Genomic DNA, 25168 nt, shown 5'->3' on the forward strand with positions numbered 1-25168 from the left:
AGCAACGCTTTATTCAGGGATTAGACCTTTTCCTGCTGGGTGTTCAACCCAACCATTCCCATGCTGAGCCGGGCCTGGCAGGCTCCGGGAGCAGGATAGCAGGAATGCCTTCTGTTTGCCTTGTTTACCCTGAGCAAAGTGCAGACAATAAACACATCTCCAGAAGTCAGTTGCTCTCTTGAAGTGACCAAATTCCCCTCGAAACCCAACAGAGCGGAGAGGGGATTCCAGGGGCCCTGGTGTGGGCTGGAAATACTTCTTTGTAATCACTTTGGGGGTGATCAGTGGGGTAGGGAGAGGCAATGGGTGCTGGAGAAGTACGGGCCTGCACAGCATTGCTTTTTGATTTAAATGGCATTTTATAGGCTGTTAATTTGATAGGATTCCCAACCTAGAAACGCCTTGGGTTCAGGAGGAAAGCTGGGCTGGGAGGGAAGCGACAGCTCCGGATCCCATCCCATCCCATCGCCTGGGTGTGTGTCCAGGCGGAGCGCAGGCAGCAGCGCTTCCCTGCGGACCGGGGACTCATAGCCTGTGGGTGATGTGTTCCTTACATCACCGCGAGTCACTTGTGCTCAGCCCCGAATGCTCTTGTCTGCCCCGTGTGGCTCCGCTGGGATGGCGATCCGGAACTTCCTCCCCTTGTGTGGCACAGGGAGCGTGGTTTGACTGTGGCATGGGCTCGGTGGGGCTGCCTTCGTGTGGATTCAACCGGCCTGAGCACGGGCACCGCATCCTTCCCTCCCTCCTGGGCCCATCCTGCCCTTGCCCTCTGCTGACACTGAGAGGTGACTGCAGAGGGGTTTGGGTCGTGATGTTTGCTTTATGTCTTTCTCCCCTCCTTTTCTAGACGCTGGGCAGGCGAAGCTGCTTGACCACGCCGTGTTGCTGCAGGTGATCAAAGAACAGCAGGTACAGCACAAGCAGCTGCTTGACCACCAGGCAAAGCTGCTGGCTGTGATTGAGGAGCAGCACAAGGAGATCCACCAGCAAAGGCAGGAGGAGGGAGGAGAGGAGAAGCCAAAGCAAGGTGAGGACATTGTCAAAGAACACAACCCCTCCATGGGTGGATCCCTGCTCAAAGCAGCTGTAACATCATAGAATCCCAGCCTGGTTTGTGTTGAAGGGAGCTTAAAGCTCCTCCAGCTCCAACTGCGGCCATAGGCAGGGACCTCTTCCACTAGAGCAGCTTGCTCCAAGCCCCTGTGTCCAACCTGGCCTTGAACACTGCCAGGGATGGGGCAGCCACAGCTTCTCTGGGCACCCTGTGCCAGCGCCTCAGCACCCTCACAGGGAAGAGCTTCTGCCTAAGAGCTCATCTCAGTCTGCCCTCTGGCAGGTTAAAGCCATTCCCCTTGGGCTGTCCCTACAGGCCCTTGTCCCAAGCCCCTCTCCAGCTTTCTTGTAGGCAAGCTGACCAAGAGAAATCCCAATCCCTTTGGCACATGGCAGAGTCATGCAAAAGCCACTCCTGTGCCTGTGGTGGGGTTCCCAACCCCTCTGCACACTTTCCCCCCTGCTCCCCTCCTCCTCCCACATGGCCACTGATGGTGTGACCTCTTCTCCTGTCCCGTTGTGGCAGGAGACGGGAATCTCACACTGGGGAGATAAAGCTCTGACGTGTCCTTTCATTCCGCAGCGGAGGCGCAGCAGGAGCCCGCTGTGCCCCTCTCCAGGAGCCGGGAGGACGAGGGCCTCGGGGTCAAGCAGGAACCTGCTGCAAAGGTGCTGAGCAAGAAGCTGCCGGAGCAGCCAGCGCTGGGCCCGGGCAGGGAGCCTGACTCCACTGAGCAGCGCAGGGGGACTGCGGGGAAGCAGGAGGAGGCTGGGAGGAGCCGTGACATTCCAGAGGTCCCTCCCAAGGAGCGGAAGGTGCTCCCTCAGGAGGACAGAGGTGCTAAAAATCCCATGGAGAACAGGGATGCCCTGCACAGGGATGTCCAACACATTCCAGCAGCCAGAAGCCACCCAGAAAAGAAGCCATTGGTGGAGGGTCTGGGAGGAGAACACGAAGCCAAAGCTGCAAGAGACATCCACAGCAAGAATAATTCCCTGAAAGCCGTGGAAGTAGCGACAGCTCCCATCCAAAGAGAACAGCTCGGGGCTGCCAGAGTTCAGGGAGCAGCAGGAAAGAGTCTGGAAGGAGACTCAGGAAGAGACCTTAAAGCCAAAGCACTGAGTCAGGTGGAGCCCAAGGACCTGGCAGTTGTGCTGGACTCCTCCAGCAAGAGGAATGTGGCAGAGAGCGAGCAGCACCTACGGGAGCATCCGAGAGCTGCACGCACTGAGGGAGCTGAGGGCGCTGGCAGGCGGCAGCAGGACCCAGCTGGCAAAGGGGACACGAAGGAAGAAGCTCCTCGGGATAACGTGGTGGATGTGGCCCAGGACCCGCAGGATGGGCTGCGGAGCAAGCAGAGGCACGGGGGTGGAGGAGGCTCAAACGATGGGGAGAAGAAACCAGCCCTTGAGAACGCTCCCGCCCCAAAGGCAGAACAAGGAGCTGCCCAGGGGGAGCAGAGGCTGGACCACGACATCAAACCCAACCGGGACCTGAAGCTGCAGGCGGACCTGGACCTGCGGCGGCGGAGGCGGGAGCTGCTGCTTCCCGAGGAGGAGGAGGACGGGGAGGCTGCGCGGGGCGCCGGGGTCTTGATCGGCCTGAACCCGCTGCCCGATGTGAAGGTGAACGACCTGCGGAGCGCGCTGGAGACGCGGCTGCACGTGGAGGGGGCTCCGCAGGTCCTGCACAGCCGCCAGATCAGGCAGGTGCCGGGGCCGGACACTGCGTGAGGGGGGAGCTCAAGGGAACCGGATGGGGTTTGGTCTCTTTGCTGGATGCAGCCCATGGGGTCTCCTCGGAGCTGGGAGCACCGGGGGCTTCTTGGTGGCACCTCCCTGTGTGTTCCTGCAGGCAGCTGAGGAGGTGGCAGCCGTGAAAGCAAAGCTGCTCTCTGCTGCCTTTCAGAGGCTGCTGTCCGCCTCGGTTCCCTGCCAGCCCTCAAGGACCTTCTCAGCATCTCCTCCATATCGAATTGCCTTCTCCGTCCAGCTCCCAACTCCCCTTTCGTTAGCGAGGTGGCATCCATGAGGTTCCCCTGCCTGCTTGGGCTCTGTCACCGAGGCTGTGGGGCAGAGTGCAGGGGCTGCCGGAGAAGGGGAACCAGGGGATTGCTCCTCCTGGGGATAGAGAAGCACCAAGCCCCAAGGTGAGGACCAGCTCACAGCTGATTGCCTCGGTGTTTCTCCTCAAACGGGAGCTGTTAATCCTGCATGTGTAGGAGATAGTTGTGGTTTAGGAACCCGGTTTAGTAGGAACGCTGCCTTAAATGGGCACAACCACTGCTGTTGTGCTGCCTGTTCTCCCAGGGACTCGGTTGGGGGCCACACACTAGCAATAACCCGGAGCTTTGCTCTCCCCCGTCCCCAGATGCTCAACTCTCTGCTCTCAAGCTTGACTTCTCCTGTCCAAAGTGCATTAGGAAGCTCAGCCCGGGGGCTGCACATTCCTGCTCCCCCTTCCTTTTTCTGCAAGAAATGACTCATTTGGGAACAAATGGTTTGGAAGGGCAGCCACGGGGCCCAGCTCAAGCCTACCTACCTCTTCTCTCTGCAGCACAGTGTGTTTTGTGCATTCTTCCAGCCCCTCCCCTGTGTTTGCCATCCATGGATGTCAGTGCTCTGCCCCTGGAAATGTGTTTGAGGAGCCAGGAAGGGAAGAGCTGCTCTGGGAGCCCCGGTTGGGTTCAGGCTCACAGCACTTCATCCCTTTGGTGGGGGGGGGTTGTCTGGTTTGTTTTCACTTGTGAATGTAAGAGATCAAATCCCAAAGCTCTCCCCGGAACGGCTGAAACTTCCCAGCCTGGAGCCTACAGACCTCATCACTGTGCTGGTTTTTATAGCTGCATCTCAAAGTGTCCTGGGTCCGGTCGCCGCAATGCGTTTGCGTCCCATGGGAGCGCACGGAGCCGGGATGGGTGGTTATGGACGCACGGCACTCGGGAATGCCGCTGCCGCGTGCCTGTTGCTGGAAGGATCTTGTCTTAATTTCCCATTAAAACAACACGGAGCCACAGGGCAACAGCCACAGAATGGGGGGGGGGCCCTCCCCAGCTGCTTCCCAGTGACTCTCGTGGCCTTAACCCTCAGGGCTGTCCCCATGGTACAAAGTTGCTCCTCCATGACGCTGGCCCAAAGCACAAGCAACGCAGCCGGCATCCAGTGCCGCTCCATGGGGAGCTGGATCCGGATCGGCCCCTTCTTACCTGTGGGCAGGGTGAGGGTCACCCCTGCCCATGTCTGTTGGCGTGAAGCCTCTGCGTGCACACAAAGGACCAAAGATGCTCCCGACATTCCCATGGGCATCCCAAGCCGGGCGGGAAGGCAGCGGGAGCTACCAGGACCGGCTTGTATGGGATGGAATGCTGGGGGGGTGGAGGGAGGCTGAGCCGGTAATAATAAAATCAGCTGAAGCATTTTGATTTACATTCTCTTATTAAATAGAAACCAGCGGCTGCAGGCGCAGGCCGGGTTTATGCTTTGAGGACGTTTCGCTGTTGAGAGAAGCAGGAGCTCCCCCGGAGCCGGGAGCGGGGCTGGACCACGGGATGGAGAGCGAGGAGAGGCCGAAGGGGCTCCGTGAAGCGGCAGCTCCCGCCCGGGTCTCGGTCCCCTCCGGCAGCTCCGGTGCCGGACGCCCCGGGCCGGGTTTGTCTCCGGTGCGCGGCTGGGGGGGCGCCGGGGCCGGCACCGCCTCACTTCGGCGTCGCCTTCGCCTGCAAAGAGCCGCGGTTCAGAGCGGGCCGAGGCCCCGCAGCGGGACCGGGACGGGACCGGGACGGGTCGGGACCCACCGCCCGCGCGAAGCAGTCCCGCAGCGCCCGGAACTCCTCCAGACACGAGTCCCGCCGCAGCTCCGCCGGCCCAGCCGCCGCCGCCGCCACGCACCGCCCGTAGGCAGCTGCCTGCAGGGAACGACACGGAGCGGCTCCCACCGAGCCCCCCTCACCGTGACCGGCCCCGGTCCCGGTCCCCCCGCCCCGCCGCGGCCCCACCTGCTCCCCGCAGCCCGACAGCAGCGCCGGGAAGCGCCGCAGCCGCGCCCGCGCCCGCAGCCACACGCCCTGGCCCGACATGGCTGCCGCCGCCTCACGGCCTGGGCGCCGCCATAGTGGTACAGCAGCGATTGGCTGCCTGAACTGCTCGTCACGGCGATGAGCGCTCTGATTGGGAAGCGACGAACGCCCGCCCCTCCGGCTCGCTGATAGGAGAATGGTGCGCCAATCAAAGAGCGCTGGATCTCTGATTGTGTGTTGGGGGAAGGTCGTCCTCTCGCCCTTCTCGGGTTGGACAGATCGGCTCTTCGTAAGCGCGGATTGGTCGAACGCGGCCCCGCCCCCCGAGCCCCTCCCGATTGGTGCAGGTGCCGGTTGTTTACGTCCTATCTCCCGCCCATCAATCTCCTGAACCACTTCCTCCCGGAGCTCTGCCTTTCCTCGACGGTGATTGGTCCGAGCCGCAGCTTCTCGCGCTCTCATTGGTGCTGAGCAACCTTGGGGGGGCGGAGCTGCGAGGCCGGGCAGGGACCGGCGGCGGGGCTGTCATGGCGGCGCCGCTGCGGGACCGGTTGAGCTTCCTGAGCCGGGTACGGGCCGGGGCCGGGAGCGGGGAGCGGGGAGCAGGGAGCAGGGGCAGGCCCAGGCCCAGGCCCGGTCCCGGTCCCGGTCACACCGCCCCTCACCCTCCCGCTTGTCCCGCAGCTGCCGGTGCTGCTCAGGGGCACCGCGGACGACGACGCGCCCTGCCCCGGGTACCTGTTCGAGGAGATCGCCAGTATCCTTCCATGGCCGGGCGGGGGGTCCCGGGAGCGGGGGGGGCTTAGAGCCGGTGTCAGGCGGGGAAGGGGCCGCGGTGCCAGGCGTGGGGAGCAGGATCCTTCACCGGGCCGCAGAGATCTCGCACGAGTCGGCCGGCAGCAGCCAGTGCCTGCTGGAGTTCCTGCTGGGCCGGCTGCAGAGCGGCTCCTGCCACGTCAAGCTGAAGGTACGGGGGTGCGGAGCCCCGGCGCTGGGTGCTGGGCCCTGCCGGGGCAGCCGTGACCCCCGCTCTGCCCGCAGGTGCTGAAGCTCCTGCTGCACACCTGCGCCCAGGGCTCCCCGCAGTTCCTGCTGCAGCTCAAGGGCAGCGCCTGCTTCATCCGGGAGGCCGCAGGTAACGGGGCCCGGAGGGAGGCTGAGCTCTGGCCGGGGCCGGGGTCCTGCCCCGGGCTGGGAGCCGGGTCACCCCCCCGAGCGCTCCCCGCCTCGGTCCTTGCAGTGTTCACTGGGCCCCCAGACCCCCTGCACGGCAACAGCTTGAACCAGAAGGTCCGTGTGGCCGCGCAGGTGAGCGTCAGCCCCGCTGCCCGGGCTCTGTGCGGGGCTGCAGGGCGGCTCTGCCCCCAGACCCCACGCAGGGCTCCCTGCTGCTCCCCAGCCCTCGCTGCTCTCTCCCGGCAGGACTTGGCCACGCTCCTGTTTTCGGATGCGCCGCTGCCCCCGCCCGCTGCCCCCTCTGCCCGTCCCCTGCCTCCCGCGGGTGAGTGCGGCCCTGTCACCGCCATGGGCACGGTCCCTTTGGCTGGAGCTGCGGGTGTGCAGAGGGTCCCCCGGCCAGGGGGGCTGTAGGGGTGAGGACAGGGTGCGGTGAGGGCAGCGTGCTTCAGCCCTGGTGCTGGGCACTTGGCTGCTTCCCCTGCCCCACTGTGGGCCCCCTCATCAGGGGATATCCCATAGCTCTGGGGGAGCAAAGGGGCACTGCCCTGCACCCAGCTCCTCCCCTGCACTTCCAAAGGTGGGAGCAGCAGTGGAGGGTGACCCTGTTTGTGCTTTATGGCTCCCCCAGGCATGGGCTCCAGCTCCAGCCCCTGCGGCTCCTTGCAGGGATTTGGCTACAGCACTGAGAGAAGCTCTGGTGAGTCCTGGCGCTGCCCCGTGTGCGTCCCCTGCTCGGTCCCTGCTGCAGCCCTGGGTCCTGCCTGGGCTCAGAGCAGGCTCCCAGCATCCGGTGACACCTGCGTGGTTACTGGTTGTCAGTGGGTGTTCATGGGTGGCTCTGCTGTGTCATTCCCTGCTGGGGGGGCGGGTGACAGGGTGCTGGGAGGCCGGCCCGTCCCTGTGGCCCATCCCGGTAGCTTCCAGGTTTCCTCACCCTTCCGTACCCAGCCACACGTCTGGTCTATGCCAGGGGTGCTCCTCTCTGCGGGGAGTCCCCACTGTCCCCTGCAGGGTACTGGGTGCCCTGGGGCTCTCCTGGGAATCACCTCAAGGCTTGGCCGTGCCCAGGTTCCCCAGGGGAAGCCCTGCTCAGCACCATCCAGCGCGCGGCCGAGGCTGTGGCCCACGCTGTGCTCCCGTCCCCGGGGGGGCACTGGCCACGCCACGGGGACCTCCACGAGGACACCTACGAGCCCGTGAGAGCCCCGTCACCGCCCCGGAGCCCCGCCACAGCCGGGAAGCCACCAGCAGCCACCGCAGCGCACAGCACCCGGGGTAGGTCCTGGGGGCCTTGGGGGGTTCCCTGTGTGGGGCTGTCATCGTGTCCCCGCTGTGTCCCTGCAGCGAGGCACCAGCCGGGGCTGGCCGGAGGAGGCTGGGAGGAGGCAGACAGCGGGCACAGCTCCCAGGACTCCTCGCAGGGCATCGGGGACCTGAGCCGCACCTCGGACTCCTGCAGCAAATCGGGCAGCGACAGCCACTGCGGAGCCAGCCGGGAGCTGAGCCACGCGGCCGAGAGGTGCGAGCGGGGCCTCGGGGGTCCCCTTCCCCTGGGGCCCTCCGGGGTGCTCCCCTCATCCCCAGGAGCGGTGCCCCCCTCGTTTTCCACACCGTTAATCCAGAGGCTCTGGTCTGTTCCTCCTGGGATGTGCAGAGCCAGGGGCAGGGGGGTGTTGGGGGGGGTCCCAGCCTGCAGGAGGGTGTGTGTGGGGGGGTCTGCACTGGAACCCCAGGGCTGGCTCCTGTCCCCACCAAGGCATGTCCTGGTGCAGGGTGGACGCTGACAGCCTGGGTGACTGCGTGCGGGAGGTGAGCCTGGTGTCAGCACTGACCCGCGGAGCCAGGGTCTTCCTCACCAGGGAGGAAGCACAGCACTTCGTCAAGGAGTAAGTGCCCCGAGCGGCCCATGGGTGCTGTGGGGCTGGGTGGGGAGCATTGCGGGGGCTTCCAGGAGCAGCCTGAGCCCTTCTCACCCCCTTGGCTGCCTTCACATGGGCCTTGGGGCTGAAATGCAGGGGCGGGTGGGGCGGGGGGGTCCCGGTGCTGCCGTAACCCCTATCCCATGGCCAGATGCGGGCTGCTGAACTGCGAGGTGGTGCTGGAGCTGCTGAGCCGGGCGCTGCAGGACCCCAGTGACAGCGTCCGCATGGTGAGCGCAGCGCGGCCCCTCTGTGCCCCCCCACTGCCTGCGGGGTGCCCGGTGCTGCCCGTCCCGGCTCAGCCGCGCTCTCTCCTCCTGCAGAGGTCCATGGCTGCCATCTCCTCCCTCATGTGCTCGGACCTGCTCTCCCTGGACCAGATCTTCGCCGTGACGCGGCAGCAGCTGCAGCAGCTCAGCCAGGGCAGCCCCGGCCCCGTCGCCAACCGAGCAACGAAGGTGACTCTTGGGGTGTCCCCATGTCCCCTCCCCGGCGCAGTTTCCAGGCAGTGCCTTTCCCATCCTTGGAGACACCCAGCCCTTGGGAACGGCTCCATGTGTGTGCCGCAGGGGTGGGAATTGTCCCTCTCTCCCAGGAGCAGGGAGCCTGGAGGATGTGATCCTCAAGAGCCAGGTCTGGACCCCAGGGCAGCCTCTAGTGGGAAAGGGCTGGGCTGTGTCCTCCTCCCGATGCCGTTCTCATTCCAACCCCTCCCACTCTTCTCCTTGCAGATCCTGCGGCAGTTCGAGGCTCTTTGCAGGGGCCACCCCTCCCCAAAGGGCACCCACCCGGACTCAGAACCTTCTGGCCTGCCCCCGGGCTCAGCCCCGTGCCCCGGGGACCTGCTGCTGGACATCCCCCCGCTGCCCGGCGAGAGCATCCTCACCCCGCTGAGCGCAGCCCCACTGCCCGGTGCCTGCAGCCAGGAGCCAGGGGTGGAAGCAGAGACCCTTGGGCAGCCCGGTGCCGCGGTGCCAGCCGGTCCCTGCGGGCAGGAGGCGGTGAGCAGGGTGCCAGGGGACGCGGCGGGTGCCCCTGCACTGTCCCGCAGCCTGTCCCTCTTTGCTGGCATGGACCTGGTGGCTCCTCCCGGTGCCGTGCTGTGCCAGGACTCTGCCCCACCAGAGCCACGGGCACCGTCCCAGCCCCACATGGACACAGAGGGTGAGCAGCAGCCGTCAGCCTTCGCCTTCCTCAACGTGTAGCTGCTGTGGGGCTCCCGGGGGGCTGCGGGGGCTTTGCCCTCCCTCCCTGCGGGGGCTGTTGTGCCATAGCCCTATGGGCTTGATGGGAAGGGGGCTCGATCTCCCCCAGATTCCGCTGTGGCACCCTGGGGAGAAGCAAAGAGCAGCCCCATGTGCCCTGTCCACCGGGACGAGGGAAGGGGGCTGCTGGGGGGACACACGGTGAGCTCTGGCCACCGTGGGCAGGTTGTAACGTTTCTTGAGCTGCTTTTGGTGCCAAAAGCCCCCGTTTTGGGCTGGCAGAGGGGAACGGTGCTGGCACTGGGCTGGAGATGTGCCAGAGCCCACTGGGGCTCACTGAGGGGAGGGGGGGGTCTTTGGGGACCCCAGCACTGCTCTGGGGTGCTCCTGGGTGCCCCCCTGCCTCCCCCAGCGCCAGCCCGGGGAGCCGTGGGGCTGGGGTGGGAGAAGGCACCGATGCAGTGGGGCCGGGACCCACCAATAAACCCCACACTTGGCTCTGGGAGCTCGTGACTTCTTGCGCCGTTGCTGCAGCCTGACCCGAGCTTCCTTCTGCCCCATGGGGCCCCTGCCCCACAGCTGCCTCTGCCCCCATGCAGCAAGGGGCAAGCTCCGCCCTTCTCGCATAAGCCCCGCCCCTCGCCTAATCACATTGGCTCGCTCTTGCTAGGTCACGCCTCCCTCCTTCAGGCCACGCCTCATCGCCCCACCCTCCTCCCGCCCCTTTTTCCTCCTCAGCCTATCCCCACTCTCCTTTTCGCCCCGCCCCTTTCTTCCCATTGGCTGCCTCCTCCCTCCACCGCCCCTCAATGGCGGGGGCGGGGCGCGTGGCAGCGGCAGGAGCGGGTGCGGGGCCGGGGCCGGGGCCGGGGCCTGCTCTGAGCGGGGGCTCCGGGTACGGCGGGGGCCGGGAGCGGGCGAGCCTCGGGTGCGGCTCCGGCTCCGGGCCCTCCTCCTCCTCCTCCGGGTCCTCTTCGCTGCGTGGAGCCCCTCGGCCGTGGGGCCTCTGCTGTGTGCGGCCGGGGCGCTGGGGGTCGTGGGCGCTGGGGGCTGTGGGGGCCTCGGCTTGGGGCCTGGATCCTTGGGGTCCCGGGTGTCCGGGGCTGGGCTCTGCGCTGGAGCCCTCTGTGCCGGCGGTTTGCATCGGGAGCCTTTTGTTTACCGGCGTTGCTGGAGCCCGCGGCATTGCCAGGGCCGCCGAGGCGGGGGGGGGACTCCGCTGGCAGCACCCGGAGGGGATGGGGATGGGGATGGGGATGGGGACGGGGACGGCCGCTGGTCGGAGGGGGGCAATGGGGTGAAGCCGTGAGCGTGCTGCGGGCGGAGCTGGGGAGGGCTCGGCTCTCCCTATGGCTGCTTCTGGACGGCTTCGTGGCAGAGGCTGGGAGCGTTCCGTGCGGGAAGGAGCCCCCCAGGACGATGCTTGCCCAGCATCCCCGCGCGGTGCAGGGCACTGGGGCAGCTGAGCCCGGCCTTAAGCAGGAGAGGATGCTCTGGACTCATCCTCCTGCAGCCGTGCTCTGGATGGAGTGAAGGAGCCCGGGGTGGGCAGCGCGGCTTTTGTCCTTGTACTCATCCTGCTGGCCCAGGGACAGGCGGGTGCGGGGTCAGAGCGGTGCGGAGCTCATCAGGAGCCTCCCCAGGCCTGTGCTCGGGGCTCTCTGGCGAGTGGGAACGCAGAGGGAGGTGTTCTGTCCCCTTTGGAAGCAGTTAGGGCAGCGGGGAGCGCGGCGCGGGGCTGGGTGCTCGCCCCACACCTTCACTCCTGCCTCTGTGCTTTGCTTCCAGGGCTCCTTCCTCCTGCCGGAGCATGAAGAGCGCTCGCAGCAGCTCCTCCTGCCAGGGCGCTGGTGCTGCCGGCGTGGATCTGAGCCTCACCGGCTTCCCCGCGCCCGTGTCGCGGCGTCCCGGCAGCGCGTCCCCTGCCAAGCCCATGGCGCGCTCCATCTCGGTCACTGCCGACAGCAAAGCCAAGAGGAACGCTCCGGTGAGGCCTTCATCCCCCCGCAGCACGGGCCCCGGCTGCCTCCATGGGTGCTGCTCTGCCTGCAGCTGGGCTGAGATGGGGCTGGGGGGTGGCAATGGGGGGGGTCCTGGCTTCCCTTGGAAGCGTGTAGCACATCCGTGTGTTCATGGAGAGCTTTGGGAGGGGAGAACTGCAGATCTGGTCACCCTCAACAATAAGCTGCTCATTGGGTCTCTTCTCAGTGATTTAATGCGTGCAAAAGAGCAAGTAGGGAAGCATCAGGCTTCACTCTTTTCCCTTTGCCTTTCACCTCCCTGCACTGATTTCCTTCTGGGGATTCCCATGTTCCTGGCCTCTTCTGGGGGATGCTGCAGGCTCCCCGCGAGGGAGCGAGGTGGCCTTGCTCTCTGCCTCCGGCTGAGGTTGGGGGTACCAGAGCATCGTGTCGGGGCTGCGCGAAGGGCAGCGCTACCCCAGCGCCGTTTCAGGATGCCTGACTCGCAGCGGGGCTGCTGAGCTCAGCTCTCTCCTCCGCAGGAAGATGCAGGGTCCCGGGCAATGAACAACCTCCGGAGGTCCAACAGCACCACGCAGGTCAACCAGCGGGTGAACAGCGCGCGCAGGTACCGGTGGGTGACCCTGTGCAGGATGAGAGCCCCGTCCTGTCGCTGCGTGTCTGCGTGCGGCATTCACTGCAGAACACGTGTTCTCTCCTCCCTGCCTTCCCTGGCTTCGTGCTGAAGCTCCGAGCAGGCAGGAGACTTCCTGACCTTCCTCGAGGGCAGTTCTGGGGGCAGAAGGAAAGGGTCGAGCGTGAGCAAAACCTGCCCGGAGAAGAGAACCACGTGGAACATCTTGGTGAGGACGGTGGCTGCAGCAGCTCTGCTCACCTGGGAGCTGCTTTGCTTTGCTTTGCTTTGGTGGAGGAGTGGGAGGGTTCCCCTAGACCCAAGGATAGGGTGGTCCATCCATGGTGGCCAGGCTGCTCCTTCCTCAGCCTGCACTCAAAGCTGGCACTGTTTGAATGGCCAAAGTGCTCCAGCCTGTGCTGGCCTTGCTCTGCCCCAGGGCCTTTGTCCCATCACCTCCATGCTTCTGGCAGAGGGAGGCAAAGCCTCGAGGCTGCTGTGCTTGGAATGGAGGTTTCTTTTGTGGGGAGAAAGTGGGCTGTGAGGGAGGAAGAGTTTCAGGACATGGGGCTGGTGCTTTGCCTGCACTTACCTCCTGCTGGCTCCATGCAGGATGATCAACCACGAGCGTTCCCAGGCCCCTCCGGTGCCCGCAGCATTGAGCCACCAGCAGGCATGAGGAGGAAAGAGGCCAGCATGCTCCTGGCAGCCAACTTCACTGCAAACAACAGGTAAGAGAGGGACCCTTTGGGGACAGGAGGCTTGAGCCAAGGCTGTGTGTGAAACAGCCCAAAGAGCCGGCTTTTGGGTCCGCTTGGGCTGTGTCTGTCCGGGCATCAGGTAACGGCTACCAAGTAGTGAGCCCTGGAGAGCCTGCTCCTCACCCTGGGAGATGCCCCAGATGGTCACGGGTGGGTTGGGGGTTACAGTGGAGGGAGCATCCATTGCTAGTGCACGATGTTCCCTTCGGATCCAGCAAGTCCGAACTCCTCTTCTGCTCTCCACAACAGGAGCAACAAGGGCGCGATGGGCAACTGTGTCACCACCATGGTGCACAACAACTACTCCACTACGGAGAAGGGCCCTGCGCCCAAGAGCTCCAACCAGGCACCCAGCTCCCTCAAGTAAGTGCGGCGGGGTCCTGGCTGGGAGGCTGCGCTGACGTGCAGGTGTGCCGTGGGATGGGGCAGGATGGAGCCAAGTCACTTTGTGTTCTGCCGTAGCAATGTTGTCAAAGCGACCTCCAACGAGGATGGGGAAAGCAGCTTCGTGAAGTCGCAGAAGAATTTCTCCAGCAACAACATCATGACCCGCAACAACAACAACAGCAGCAGCAGCAGCAGCAGCAGCCTGCCCCGGAGGAAGGAGGTGACCGAGGAGGAGGCAGAGAGGTGAGGCAGAGCCGGCGCGTGGCCTGGGAACAGGCAGGAGGGCGAGCCCCAGGGGAGCTGGAGCTGGTTTGTTCGTGCCCTGTGGGGCGTCAGGTTCAGGAAGGGTCCCTCTGAGAGCAGGTGCAGGGGCTGCTTTCCCCTCCCCATCCCTGCTCGTTGAGCCTTGTCATCCAAGGCACAATTCCTGCCTCCCCCACGTCAGTCCGTGTTGTTGGGGCAGAAGTCCCGGTGCTGTGGGTGAGCAGCCGCGCTGTGCCGCAGCAGCACGGGTGGCTGATGCCAAGCAGGACGTGGGGCTGTGCTGAGCCTCCTCCTCCCCACAGGTTCATCGAGCAGGTGAACCTGGCTGCTGTCACCATCCAGCGCTGGTACCGGCGCCACTCGCAGCGGCACAGGGCGGCAGCCGCGGCGCTGGGGCGGTTGCTGGCTTCCCAAAGGGAGGTGAGTCCTGTCTGATCCGTACAGCATGGACCCTGCTGACACCCGTGGCCCCTCGCCTCACTGCTGGGGGCTCTCAGTCCCTCCATCGGAGACCTGAGCCATCCGGATGAGGGGTTTGGCTTTGCCTGTAGCCAGCCCCTCGCAGACCAGAGAGCCAGGGGGGTCCTGTCCCTGCAGAGATGCGCTGGTGCTTTAGGGCACAGCCCGGGTTTGGCTCCATGGGTCGCTCAGGCCGGGCTCAGCACCACACGGCCCCATTCTGCAGCTCCCGCAGCCACAAGCAGGCAGGTGCTTGGCACCAGCAGCCCAAATGTGCTGAACTCTCATTGCCTCGGGTGGCCAGAGGAGGGAAGCCCTGTCTGGGCTCATCCCAGTGATCCAGGAACCCGTTGGCTCCTTCGGGAGTGACACCTCATCCGCAGCTATTTGTGTTTAATTATTTATCCCAATACCGAAAAAGTTCTGTAGCTCTTGCATGTGAGAGTCTATTTTTAGGCCTTGTCTCCTCCATAGTTTCAGACCCAGATGACTAATAATTGCATTTAGTATCTATAGAAAATAAGCTGCTCTAAAGCAAAGCTTTCCTGAGGGCTCTTCACCTGCGTGGAGGGGAAGGCTGTGGCGATGGGAAGCCTGGATGTGGGGTGACCTCGGGTGCATCGGGCCCTTCCCCGCTCCTCTGCTGTGGGCGGTGGTAACGGTTTGTGCCCCCCTTCTCTGGAAGGGAAGGCAGCAGCACATGGAGGAAGGGAATATCCTGGATTTGCAGCAGAGGAAGGACGAGGAGCGCCGGCAGATCCGAGAGGAGAAGGCGCGCCTGGCCCGCCGCGCTGCCATCCAGGTAGGGACGAGGCGAGGACCCCGTGGCCGCAGGGCACTGTTTGTTGGCGAGGCAGCGCGAGGGCCCCGGCCCCGCATCCCTGTGTGCTTAGCACAAAGCAGGATTAGAGCCAGCCTCGGGAATGGAGTGCTCCCTGTGGAGACGGAGGTGCTCGCCTCGCCGTGCTCCTGCCAAGCCTTGGCAGCTCATCCGCAGCGCGCTGCTTTCCCTCTAGCTTCCGGGGGAAAGGGTGACCCTGTGAAACGGGGACACTGGGACTGCAACCCCTTGGAGCAGCTGGGGAAGGGATGCTCCTCGGGAGCGGGGTCCCTCCAGGGTGGGCTGAGCCTGCTCCGTGCTCTTGGTGGGGAGCCCCTCGCCACCCCAGGGCTGGTGCTGCTGGGGCGCAGAGGAGGGGCTGGCACGGCCCTTGCGCTGTTCCGTGTGTGCAGCTGAAGATGTTTCAGACCCCGGTTTCTCTTTGCCCTAAATGGAATCGCCTTTCAGTGGGGCCGTGGGGAGCCGCCGAGCAGCTGGAGGAGAGCAGAGGGCTCCAGCAGCCTCGCACACACGTGCTTGTGCCTGCAGGGACTTCCCAAGGCTGGGCTGGGGCAGCCCCTGGGGCCCTGCGGCAGCGCTGGGCCGTGCAGTGCTTGGCCCTCGGGATGTGGAGGCTCTCACGGAGCAGGAGAGGTCCCTGAGCAGGGGCATGTGAGAGCCCTTGTGCGCATGTGGAGCTGAGAGCCCTGAAGAGCAGAGCTCTTCTGTTGTTCCTGTGCTCTCCCTTCCATAGAGCTGTCCTTGTTAACCCTTCACAGCAACCGGGTGGGTTGTTGCTTCTCGCTTGCTAGCACTTATAGGTACGTGTCAAAGCACAGCCTGGGCTGGGCAGGACGCTGATGGCTTGTGTGTCCCTGCAGGAGCTGCACCAGAAAAGGGCCCAGAAGGCTTTGGATGCAAAGTGCTTGGCAGAAGAAGAGCTTGCTCTGGTGAAGGAGAGCAGAAGGGTGGCAAAGAAGAAGGCAGCCAAGCCTGCTTCTGCAAGGAACGTCAGCCCAGCCAGCAGTGTCACCAAAGCCAACAATGCTGGTGAGTCCCTGCTGCAGGTCTCGGATGCTCTGGAGCCGTGTGTGATGTGAGGGGAGAGGAGGATGGAGGAGCAGCTCTCCAGGAGCTGCTTTGAAGGGGCTGCGTGTTGCAAGGGCCTGAGAACACTCTGGTTCCTGCAGGGGCCAATTTCCATCCAGGAGCTGCAGAGCCAGAAGAAAGCGGCCCCACAGACCCTGGCTCTGTGCCCTCGCAGGATCCAGGGGCAGAGGAGAAGGTGCAGGTGGGTCTGGACGAGCCTTTCTGCTGGGGCAGCTTTGGAGCCTCCATTGACTTCTAGAAAGGTCCAGCAAACTCACTGCAAGGTGGTGTCCTGTCCCCAGGATGCGAGCTCCAGGGAGATGGGTGGAGATGACCTGGAGACGGTGACTGCTGCCAGCAGGTCTCAGTCCAAAGTCACTCTCAATGAGCTGCTGGACACGCTCAGGCTGTTGGAGGAAGAGCCTGAGCTGCTGCCCCCACCGAAGCTCTTCAAGAAGGACAGATATGCCTGGATAGATGGGGTGAGCAGCGGGCTCAGCCTGGTTACATCCACCCCTGGGCACCAACGGCTGCCTGCTGAGGGCAGGCTCCCCCATGGGCTGCCTCCTCCAGCACTGCTGTGTGGTGGAGGGGGAGAAACACAGCCAGAGAAGGTGCTGGAGGGGTTTGAAGGTGCTGGGGGGGTTTGAAGGTGCTGGGGGGGTTTGAAGGTGGTGGAGGGGTTTGAAGGTGCTGGGGGGGGTTTGAAGGTGCTGGGGGGGTTTGAAGGTGCTGGGGGGGGTTTGAAGGTGCTGGGGGGGGTTTGAAGGTGCTGGGGGGGGTTTGAAGGTGCTGGGGGGGTTTGAAGGTGCTGGGGGGGGGTTTGAAGGTGCTGGAGGGGTTTGAAGGTGCTGGGGGGGTTTGAAGGTGCTGGGGGGGGTTTGAAGGTGCTGGGGGGGTTTGAAGGTGCTGGGGGGGGTTTGAAGGTGCTGGGGGGGTTTGAAGGTGGTGGAGGGGTTTGAAGGTGCTGGGGGGGTTTGAAGGTGATGGGGGGGGTTTGAAGGTGCTGGGGGGGTTTGAAGGTGCTGGAGGGGTTTGAAGGTGCTGGAGGGGTTCAGTTTTGTGCAGCCAGGGCTTGGGTCTTTACAAGGAGATGCAAACCCATGCGAGGGCTGTGATGGGACTGGGGTTAGCACAGGGGGTAGGGCTGGTTACTGGGGTGCAGTGGGAGGCCTGGGAAGAGCCAGCAGCTCTTGTGCCAAGCTTCCCCCAGGCGCTCATTTGGAGCTGTGTCTGCCCAGCAGGAGCCCGGCTCCAATTCCCTGACTGCGGATAACCTGGAGAAGTTTGGGAAGCTGAACCACTCCCCGGGGGTCCCCGAGGATGGGGCCCTGCTCTCGGAGGCCAAGCTCCAAAGCATCATCAGCTTCCTGGATGAGATGGAGAAGTCGGAGCAGGAGAGGCCCCGGTCGGCTGCCTCGGCCACGCAGCGGGAGGTGAGCACAGGAGCAAGAGCCCATCTGTGTTGGATGGGGGTCAGGACCCTGGTTGGGGGGCGGGGGGGGGGGGGGAATCTCCTGCCTCCTTGTCCTGGTTCCAGGTGATGCCCACCGTGATTTAATCCCTTTGCTCGCTGTGGCAGGGTCTCCTCTCGGAGGAGGATCTGGCTCACTTGGAGCAGGCTTCGGCTGTTGCCACGGAGGTCACCAGCTCCATCATGAGGCTGAAGCTGGAAGTGGAGGAGAAGAAGCGAGCCATCAGCCTGCTGCAGACCGCCCTGGTGCGTGAGCCACGGCTGCTCGCTTCCTGGGGGCGAGGCCTCGGAGCCCTCAGCACGTATTGCTTCAGAGCACAAGATCAGGGCTTCCCCCGTGTGTCCCCGGTGAAGCAGTGCAGTGCTCCTGGGCTGAGCTCCCTGCTCCTCTGTCCCCTGGGGGTTTGGAGTTCCTGCTGACAGCAGGCAGGAGGTGTGAGTGCCACACTTTGATTTAGCTCCGTTCCTCCTTGTTCTGGCCCAGCAGTGCCTTCCAGGTTCAAGAGATACCTTCTGTGCACGTGGGGTAGGTGTAACGTCTCCTTCTAATGTCTTGTGGCTCTTCCTTCCTTACATCCAAAAGGCTCAGCAGAGGGAACTGAGTGTCCAGCACGTCAAACAGACCGAGAAGGATCTTGGCCACCAGCTCAGGCTGCAGAGGGAACAGTATGAGGCAGCTATCCAGAGGCACCTGGCCTTCATCGACCAGGTAATCCTTCATCCCAACTCAGAGTTGCACTTCTGGAGCCAGAAGCTGAGGTGGCTCCTACCCTGCCCCCCTGCTGGTGCCTTTTCTTCCCCCGGGCAGCTCATCGAAGATAAGAAGGTGCTGAGTGAGAAGTGTGAGGCCGTGGTAGCTGAGCTGAAACAAGTGGACCAGAAGTACGGCAAGAAGATCACCCAGATGCAGGAGCAGCACGAGCTGGTGAGGGGATGGGGAAGGGGGGGGAGCAGGGAGAGGAGATGTGCCATGGCCAGAGTCGGTTGGTTTTGCTCAAGTGGGGTCTGTCCCCCCTTGTTGGGGTCCCGTTGTTCTGGGGAGCCCTTCTCTGTGCACAGAAGGTCTGTGGCACCCACAGAGCTCTCCCTTGGCTCCCCAGGAGGCCGCTGTCTTCTGCCACCCAGAGCCAGACGCATGGGACTGGGAGGCAGTGCTGGCTCCCAGGGGCTCTGCTTGGGAAGACCCTTCCCACCCATCCTGCTGTGGGCAGAGCTCCCTCCTGGCTGGGGGTTGCTCCGGGCACCTCACTTTGGCAGGGGTGGAAGCAGGCGCTGCCACAAACCCGATTCCCCAGAGGAATTTGTACCTCTGTCTGCATCCTCCTCAGCTGGGAACAGGGATGCTCTCGGAGCTAAATGGGGATAAGGGGACATGGGGTGTACAAGCAGTAGTCACAGCGCTCTGTGGGTTTGCTGGGCTGTTCCCTGACCAGCTCCCACGCTGGGGAGCATGCAGAGAGCTCCCACAGACACAGCTCAGCTCGCCCTGTGCCCTGGCAGGGAGGCAGCACCTCTGGCTCCCAGCTCAGCCCTGGGCTCATCCTGGCTCTGCTGCCCTGCTCCCTCTTGGCCTTGCAGCAGAGCTCATGCCCGGGGCTGTGGAGTGTTTGCATTGGTCTGAGCCTGTTCAGAGACACACTCGTGCAAACACAGCCAGGGCTCGCTTGGCCCTGCTGAGCCCAGGCAGGGGTTAGAAGCCAGCACAGTGTGCTGGGTGCCTGAAGGGCCCCCTTCCCACAGCTAGTCAGGGCTGGTTTTGCTGCTGCAGCCTGTGTGGGGCTGAGGAGGTGCCTCATTCCCTCTCACTCCCATTCACAGCAGGGCTGGGAGCAGCCCAGGACCCCTCTCTGCTCTGTGGCCCCTTCATTGTCCCTGTTCCTGGCTCTGCCATGTGGCTCCCTGCCTCCTCTGCATGGTGGGGATGTTTGTTCCTGTAAGGGTCCCCTGGTCACCAGAGCAGGCTCCTGACCATGCATGGGCTCCCTGCCCCTCATCCGCCCTGCCCGTGGCTCTCTCATACACCTGGCTGCTTGGCTTTGCCTCTCTGCCATCTCCCCTCTCCCCCATGCCTCTGTGGTTCCCCTTCTCTCTCCATCCCCTCCTTTCTTTCTCCCCAGGTCTGGCGCACTTTGGGCCCCTTTTCCCAGGTAAATGTGGTCTTTGCTGTGGTTTTGTGCTTCCGCTCTCCCTCCCTGACCCACTCCAGCTCCGCAGGTGCCTGCAGGCAGCAGGGCTGAGCTGGGAGCTCCGCACTCAGCAGCAGGGTCAGTCCATGCAGGAGCCCCATCTCCTCAGGCCCCGTGCTCAGCTGCTGCCTTCAGGCTGTCCCAGTCTTCCTGTGCTCATTTCCTGCCCTTTTTTCCCCCTAATGGGCACCCCCCTGCTATTTCCTGCTCCTCTCTGCACCGTGGCCAGGTTACGAGCTCCTGGGTGTCCCAGAGCTGTGGCGTGTCCCATGTCCTGCGTGCAGACATCACCTACCCATGCTGAAACAGAGCCGTCTCCGGCCAGGCTGGTGCTCCCATTGGCCTCCCTCACTAGGAACCCCAGCACAGAAATACGTGGTTGAGTGCTTTGACTGGCTTTTGCTGATGGGAGCATTGGGGAAGAGCTCTGTGGGCAGCAGGGCTTGGGTGTTCCTCCAGCTTTTCTGCTGGAGAGGAGAGCTGAGGAGGTAAATGCAGGCAGAGGAGGAGGAAGTGCAGCCTTTGGGTCATGCAGGAGCTTGGTCTGTGGTGGTACCATGGGGTTGGGGGTCCCTGTCTGTCTGTTCCGCTCTCAGAGGGGCTTCCATGCCAGGGAGAGGGAAGGCTGGAGGAGAAAGCATCTTCACCCGTGACCCTGTGTCTGCTCACAGCCCCATGCCCTGCACACAGGGCCTGTCAGCAGCCCCACATTCTCCTCTCCTCTCCGTAGGTGCTCTCATATCTTGGCCAGCCTCTGCTTTCCCAGGGGTTTTGCTCTTTTTCCCCCATGCCCAAGGTCTGTGGCAGCAGCAGCCCCGTCCCACGACGGGAGAAGGCACGGGGAGAGCTTACGGCTGCTTCTCTGGACTGGGAGAACGTGCCTGGCCCTTCTGCGCGGCTCCGGCTGCCTGCTCCTGCCTGCAACCTCCTCCTCGCTAACCGGGCTCTCCTCCCCCGGCTTGTCACTGATGTTTTCTCCTGTGCTTCCAAACAGGAGCTCAAGAAGCTGAAGGAGCTGATGAGCGCAACCGAGAAGATCCGGCGGGAGAAGTGGATTGATGAGAAAACCAAGAAGATCAAAGAGATCACTGTGAAAGGTTCGAGCACGTTCCCTCGCTGGCTGGAGCGGGGCTGCTGCCGGAGTGCAGTCACATCCGTGCCTGCAGAGGGCAAGGGAAACCCACGCGTGCCCATCCTCGTCTTTCACCAGCCCCTCTTTGCTGAGCTGATGCTCGCAGCCTGCTCCCCGGCTGGCCAAGGGCCCTGGTGATGGGCTCGGGACAGCCCTGAGCAGTAACCGTGGCTCCCGCTGCCGCAGGGCTGGAGCCGGAGATCCAGAAGCTCATCGCCAAGCACAAGCAGGACATCCGGAAGCTGAAGCTGCTGCACGAGGCCGAGCTGCTGCAGTCGGACCAGCGGGCGGCCCAGCGCTACGGCCGGCAGGCAGAGGAGCTGCGGGGGCTGCTGGAGAGGGAGAAGGAGGAGGAGAGCCTGCGGGAGCGGGAGCGCGCCCGGCAGAGGTGGGTCCCTGCGGCGGGGCTTGGGGCGGCTGGGCTCCGGCAGCCGTGCTCCTGCTGTTGGCAGCAGTTCATACCCAAGGGGAGCAGCCCCTTTCTCCCCAGGTGGGACCCAGGGGCATCCTCCAGCATCAGAGCGGCTCCTGGTCGGCTGTGGAAGGGATGGGATGGGGCAAGGTGGGGAGCGAGTGAATGCCCAAAGCCAGGCCCACCCCTGAGGCTGCTCTGCCCCACAGATGTGAGCAGCAGCTGGAGCAGGAGGAGCAGGCCCTGCAGCAGCAGCGGCGCCGGCTCTATGCAGAGGTGGCTGAGGAGAGGGAGCGGCTCAGCCAGCAAGCAGCCAGGTGAGAGGGATGGAGAGAGCTGGGTTTGTCCTGGTGGGAAGAGGGCTGGGCTTGAGGGTGGCCATGGGGAGCAGCCTGAGGAGGGGGCTGTGAGGCTGGGCTGCTGCAGGCATTGGAGCTGCAGATGTTGGGAGCTGTGTCTGTGTGTGGGCAGGCAGAGAGCAGAGGTGGAGGAGCTGCGGCAGCAGCTGGAGGCCAGCAGCTCGGCCCTCAGCAGGGCGCTGAAGGAGGAGTATGCCAAGGAGAAGGAGGAGCAGGAGAGGCGGCACCAGGTCTGGTTTTCCCCTCACCTCTGGGCCCTGGATTTGCTCTTCCTGGGTGTGAGCAGTCCAACCCCCAGCACAGGGCTGTGGTGACCCGTGCTGGCACCCCTGAGCTCCCCCCATCCACACCGGGATGGTGCTGGGGCTGCTCCAGGCTGAGCTCTTCTTGTCTCTCCATAGGCAGAAGTGAAGGAGCTGAAGGACCGGCTGGAGATGGAGAAGCAGGCCTGGGAGGCGAGCTACGTGAAGAAGGAGGTAACGGCAAGGGCTGCCCTTCTCCAGCAGTGCCACCCTTGGGCTCTGAGAGGGATAGAGGCAGCGTCTGCCGTCCCTGTTCCCAGGAAGCCTGGCTGCTCTCCCGGGAGCGGGAGCTGCGGGAGGAGGTGAAAAAGGAGAGGGACAAAGAGATCGAGCTGGTGATCCGGCGCCTGGAGGCCGACACGTCCTTGGCCAAGGAGGAGTGTGAGAGGGCAGCAGAGAACCGGTGAGAGGGAGCAGGGAGCCTGCGTGCCCCAGCTCCGTGCCCCAGCTCCTCGGGGCGGGGGGAGCCCTTCCCCTGCTGTCCCCGCAGCATCTCTCGGGGTGTGAGCCATGGAGGTGGCTGGGGTGCTCCTGGCAGCACCGGCCTGAGCCTGCGTTTTCCTCCCATTAGGATTAAGAGGATCCGGGATAAGTATGAGGTGGAGCTCCAGGAGCTGGAGAGATCGGAGCGGAAGCTGCAGGAGCGCTGCAATGAGCTGAAGGGGCGGCTGGCAGAGCTGGAGGGGGACAGCATCCGGCTGCAGGGGCTGCTGAAGCACAAGGAGCAGGAGGTGGAGGAGATCCGCAAGGTGAGCGCGGAGCCGAGCCTGCCTCTGTCCCCCTGCGTTGCCCCCTCGGTGCCTCCATGCCCCCTCTGCCCCTGCTGCAGCTGCGGGACGAGCTGGCCCAGGAGCGGGGCAGCCTGGCCGAGGTGATCCGGCAGGAATTCAGCGACAGGCTCGTGGGGCTGGAGGAGGAGAACAAGCGGCTCAAGGCGGAGATGGCGGAGATGAGAACCCGGCAGCGCCTGGAGCTGGACAGGCTGGAGCAGGAGAAGGACAAAGAGCTGGAGGAGGTTCACAGGAGGTGGGGCTGCATCCTCAGGCCTGGCTTCCAGGGCAGGATGGGCAGCAGGGCCTCACCCGCGCTGCCGGCTCAGCCACCCCGAATCCTCTGCCCCCTGGGACTTGCTCTGGGGCAGCCTTGGCCCCGGGGCTGCTCCCTCGTGTGCCTGAGGCCGCAGCAGCTGGAGCAGTGCGAGGAGCCCCTGCGGGAGAGGCCAGTGGGGTCAGCTCTGGGGTGGTTCTTTAGCAGGGGCCCTGCAAGCAGCCAGGCTCATGGTCAGCTCCTGCAGGGTTTTGCTGTGGGTACCGCAGAGGTTCAGGGGTGCTGAGGCACCCCCAGAGTGCCCTGGGGCTGCGGGCTGTTGGCTGTGGTGCTCGGCTCCATCCTGTGCTCAGTGTGGAGATGGTGCTGGGAGCCGGGCTCCGTGTCAGGCACTGACATAAGGCTTCCTCTTCCCTGGTGTCTGCCTGCGGAGGAGGAATTTTGCAAGTGAAAGGAGAATGGGAAGGGGAAGTGCAATGTCTCCTGCGGGAGCTGTGCCTGCGTGGTGCAGAGCCCTCCCTCCTGCGCTGTCTGTGCAGAGCTGCTCGAGCAGGGAGGCTGTTGGAGCGCACATGGAGCTCGCTGGCTTTCCTGGATCCTGCTCAGGGATTCCTGCTCCCTGAGAGCCAGGCTCATACCTTGAGCGTGAGATAACAAGGATCCCCTTTCTGCTCCCGTCCCTTGTGTACAGCCTGGCAAAGGTTGAAGCAAAGCCTGATGCTCTGGGAGCTGGGGGGAAGAGTCCACCCATGAGGCAGCAACCGTGGCCTTGAGAAATGGGAAGAAACTTCAAATCCCCTCCCTGTGGTGCTGTTAACTCACTCCTGTGAGGCTGATATCCCCTTCTTCCTATAGCTGACTCCATCCAAACTACACAGTGCTCACCAAGGGGGTTAGGATGCTTCTAGTGTATAATAGCCCTGGGGCTGCTGCTCTTTGGCTTGCTGCAGTGCCTGGAGGAGAGGGACTGCGCTCCCCAGTGCTGGAATCACCCTTCTGGGGCATGGGGCCAGCCCATGCTTGGTGCTGGGCTCCTCAGCCCCTCTGTGTGCCTCTGCTCAGGGTGAAGACAGCGGTGCTGAGGAAGGAGGAGAGCGTGAGCAGCCTTCGAAGGCAGTACGAGGTGAGTGCGGGGCTGGTGCTGCCCTGGGTGCTGCGGCTCTGCCCTGGGTGCTGCAGCTCTGCCCTGGGTGCTGTGAGCTCTCCCTGCTCTCTTGCAGGCAGCCGTGCAGCGAGCCACGCGCCTGGAAGCCCTCCTGGAGCAGCAACGCAAGCAGCTCCTGACCCCCAACTGAGTGCTTGGGTGCATGGGGCCGGGCCCTCCCTCTGCCGCAGCCCCGTGCCGGTGCTGGTGCCGTGGGCCCTGCCGGGGTGCTCAGCAGCCTCCGTGCGTTCAGGGGTTGTGGTCTCAAGATAAATCTGTGCTGGTTTCTACAGCTGTTGGTTTGCTTTGTGTCCCCTGGGAACAGGGGAAGCCTCTGCCCCGCTGGCATCCAGCACTGCTCTTTCTTTGTCCCTCCCATGTGTAGCAGTGCCAGGGCATGAGCTGCTCTTCCTCATGGTGCCACCCTCCCTCCCTCCCTCTGTTCCTGCAGCCCGAGCCCTTCCCCGTGGCAGGAGCCTCCTCTCGCCGGGTTTTTGAGGCTGGGATCCTGCTGTCAGCCAGCACCCTTCACCAGCCGGGCCGGGGCAGGATGTGGTCCCGCAGCCTCTGCTACCTGCCCGTCTCTCATCGCCTGGGGCAGCGAGGGGAAGCACCAGGGCCGGGCCGGCCGCATCTGTTTCCTCTCGGCAGGGAGCGTGCGGCTGCTCCTCCGCAGCCCGTTCCCTCCGAGGAGGCTGGGGCTCGGCGCGGGGGGGAGCAGATGTTTGCTCATCCCGCTCCCGGGGTCTTTCCCATCCGCTCCGCTGGGCCATGTGGGGTGGGCTGCGGGCTCCTTCCCCCGCCCCACGGCAGCGCTGCCAGAGCCCCCTTCCCCCTGGAGCCACAGGCTGAGGGGTGGAGGGACCCGTTGTCAGCCCAGGAAGCTTCTGAGGAGCTTCGCTGCTTCCCGGTGCTGGCATTTGTCCTGGCACGGGGTGATGCGGCCGCGGGTCAGCCCAGGGTGCTGCTCACCCCTGAACGCCCACGTTAGGGGTGTTTGGGGGCCCGCTCAGCTCCTTTCCCTCCTGGAACGTGTGCAGTGCCGGTGTGGCTTCCCCCTCTGCCATCCCGGCAGGGGAGGAGCCCTCATCCCCTTTTCCCGGGAAAGGCCGGGCACGGAGCTCGTTCCGCTGTTGTTGCTCTTTCTAACGAGCGTTTCCTGAGCACCGCTTCCGTCCTCCGCCCCTTCCCAGCTCTGCTCGGGCCACCCTGAGCCTTCTGCTGCCATCTCCTGCTCCCGGCCCCCGGCTCTGCCGTGAAATCAAAGCTGCCCTGGTTACGTTCGTTTAACCATGAGGAATGTGGGGCGGGAGAAGAGGGGGTGAACCCCGTCCCTGCCTCTCCTGGGGGGGGCTTGTGCCC

The 25168-nt window shown here is 64.2% G+C and overlaps 4 protein-coding genes across 5 annotated transcripts in view; 3 read left to right on the forward strand and 1 right to left on the reverse strand.

Moving 5' to 3' along the window:
• The window catches only part of SLC38A10 (solute carrier family 38 member 10), a 32481-nt gene extending 29690 nt beyond the window's left edge, over nt 1–2791 (forward strand). The window contains exons 15-16 of the mRNA XM_062624331.1: nt 851–1030; nt 1640–2791. Coding sequence (XP_062480315.1) covers nt 851–1030; nt 1640–2790 — 1331 coding nt within the window. The 3' untranslated portion in view covers nt 2791. The remainder of the gene's footprint in view (nt 1–850; nt 1031–1639) is intronic.
• Nucleotides 2792–4695: 1904 nt separating this feature from the next.
• NDUFAF8 (NADH:ubiquinone oxidoreductase complex assembly factor 8) lies at nt 4696–5189 on the reverse strand. Its single transcript, XM_062624333.1, has 3 exons — nt 5052–5189; nt 4851–4961; nt 4696–4772 (listed from the first exon to the last, which is right to left on the reverse strand). The coding sequence occupies exons 1-3, from the start codon at nt 5130–5132 to the stop codon at nt 4752–4754; spliced, it is 213 nt and encodes a 70-aa protein (XP_062480317.1). The 5' UTR covers nt 5133–5189; the 3' UTR covers nt 4696–4751.
• A 296-nt stretch (nt 5190–5485) lies between these two features.
• On the forward strand, nt 5486–9572 carry TEPSIN (TEPSIN adaptor related protein complex 4 accessory protein). Its single transcript, XM_062624332.1, has 13 exons — nt 5486–5641; nt 5757–5829; nt 5948–6039; nt 6114–6207; nt 6313–6380; nt 6495–6573; nt 6880–6948; nt 7320–7526; nt 7596–7770; nt 8024–8137; nt 8322–8400; nt 8494–8628; nt 8902–9572. Exons 1-13 carry the CDS (start codon nt 5600–5602, stop codon nt 9373–9375), a joined length of 1701 nt encoding a protein of 566 aa, XP_062480316.1. The 5' UTR covers nt 5486–5599; the 3' UTR covers nt 9376–9572.
• Nucleotides 9573–10236: 664 nt separating this feature from the next.
• CEP131 (centrosomal protein 131) lies at nt 10237–24098 on the forward strand. 2 transcript variants are annotated; one of them, XM_062624334.1, is made up of 27 exons: nt 10241–10270; nt 11164–11362; nt 11879–11964; nt 12085–12199; nt 12583–12701; nt 12981–13094; nt 13194–13361; nt 13685–13802; nt 14527–14643; nt 15543–15711; nt 15852–15952; nt 16053–16232; nt 16995–17186; nt 17333–17470; nt 17808–17933; nt 18033–18149; nt 19342–19371; nt 20405–20507; nt 20729–20930; nt 21164–21271; nt 21426–21543; nt 21715–21789; nt 21876–22018; nt 22187–22364; nt 22445–22641; nt 23725–23785; nt 23883–24098. In XM_062624334.1, exons 2-27 carry the CDS (start codon nt 11186–11188, stop codon nt 23955–23957), a joined length of 3327 nt encoding a protein of 1108 aa, XP_062480318.1. In that variant the 5' UTR covers nt 10241–10270; nt 11164–11185; the 3' UTR covers nt 23958–24098. The 2 variants fall into 2 exon arrangements, with proteins under 2 accessions (XP_062480319.1, XP_062480318.1); XM_062624335.1 differs by lacking the exon at nt 19342–19371 and having other exon boundaries at nt 10237–10270.
• The last annotated feature ends 1070 nt before the right edge of the window (nt 24099–25168 follow it).

This window comes from Pezoporus occidentalis, unplaced genomic scaffold, assembly GCF_034315485.1.
Source record: "Pezoporus occidentalis ecotype Australia unplaced genomic scaffold, CSIRO_AGI_Poc_V1 ctg266, whole genome shotgun sequence".
NCBI lineage: Eukaryota > Metazoa > Chordata > Aves > Psittaciformes > Psittacidae > Pezoporus > Pezoporus occidentalis.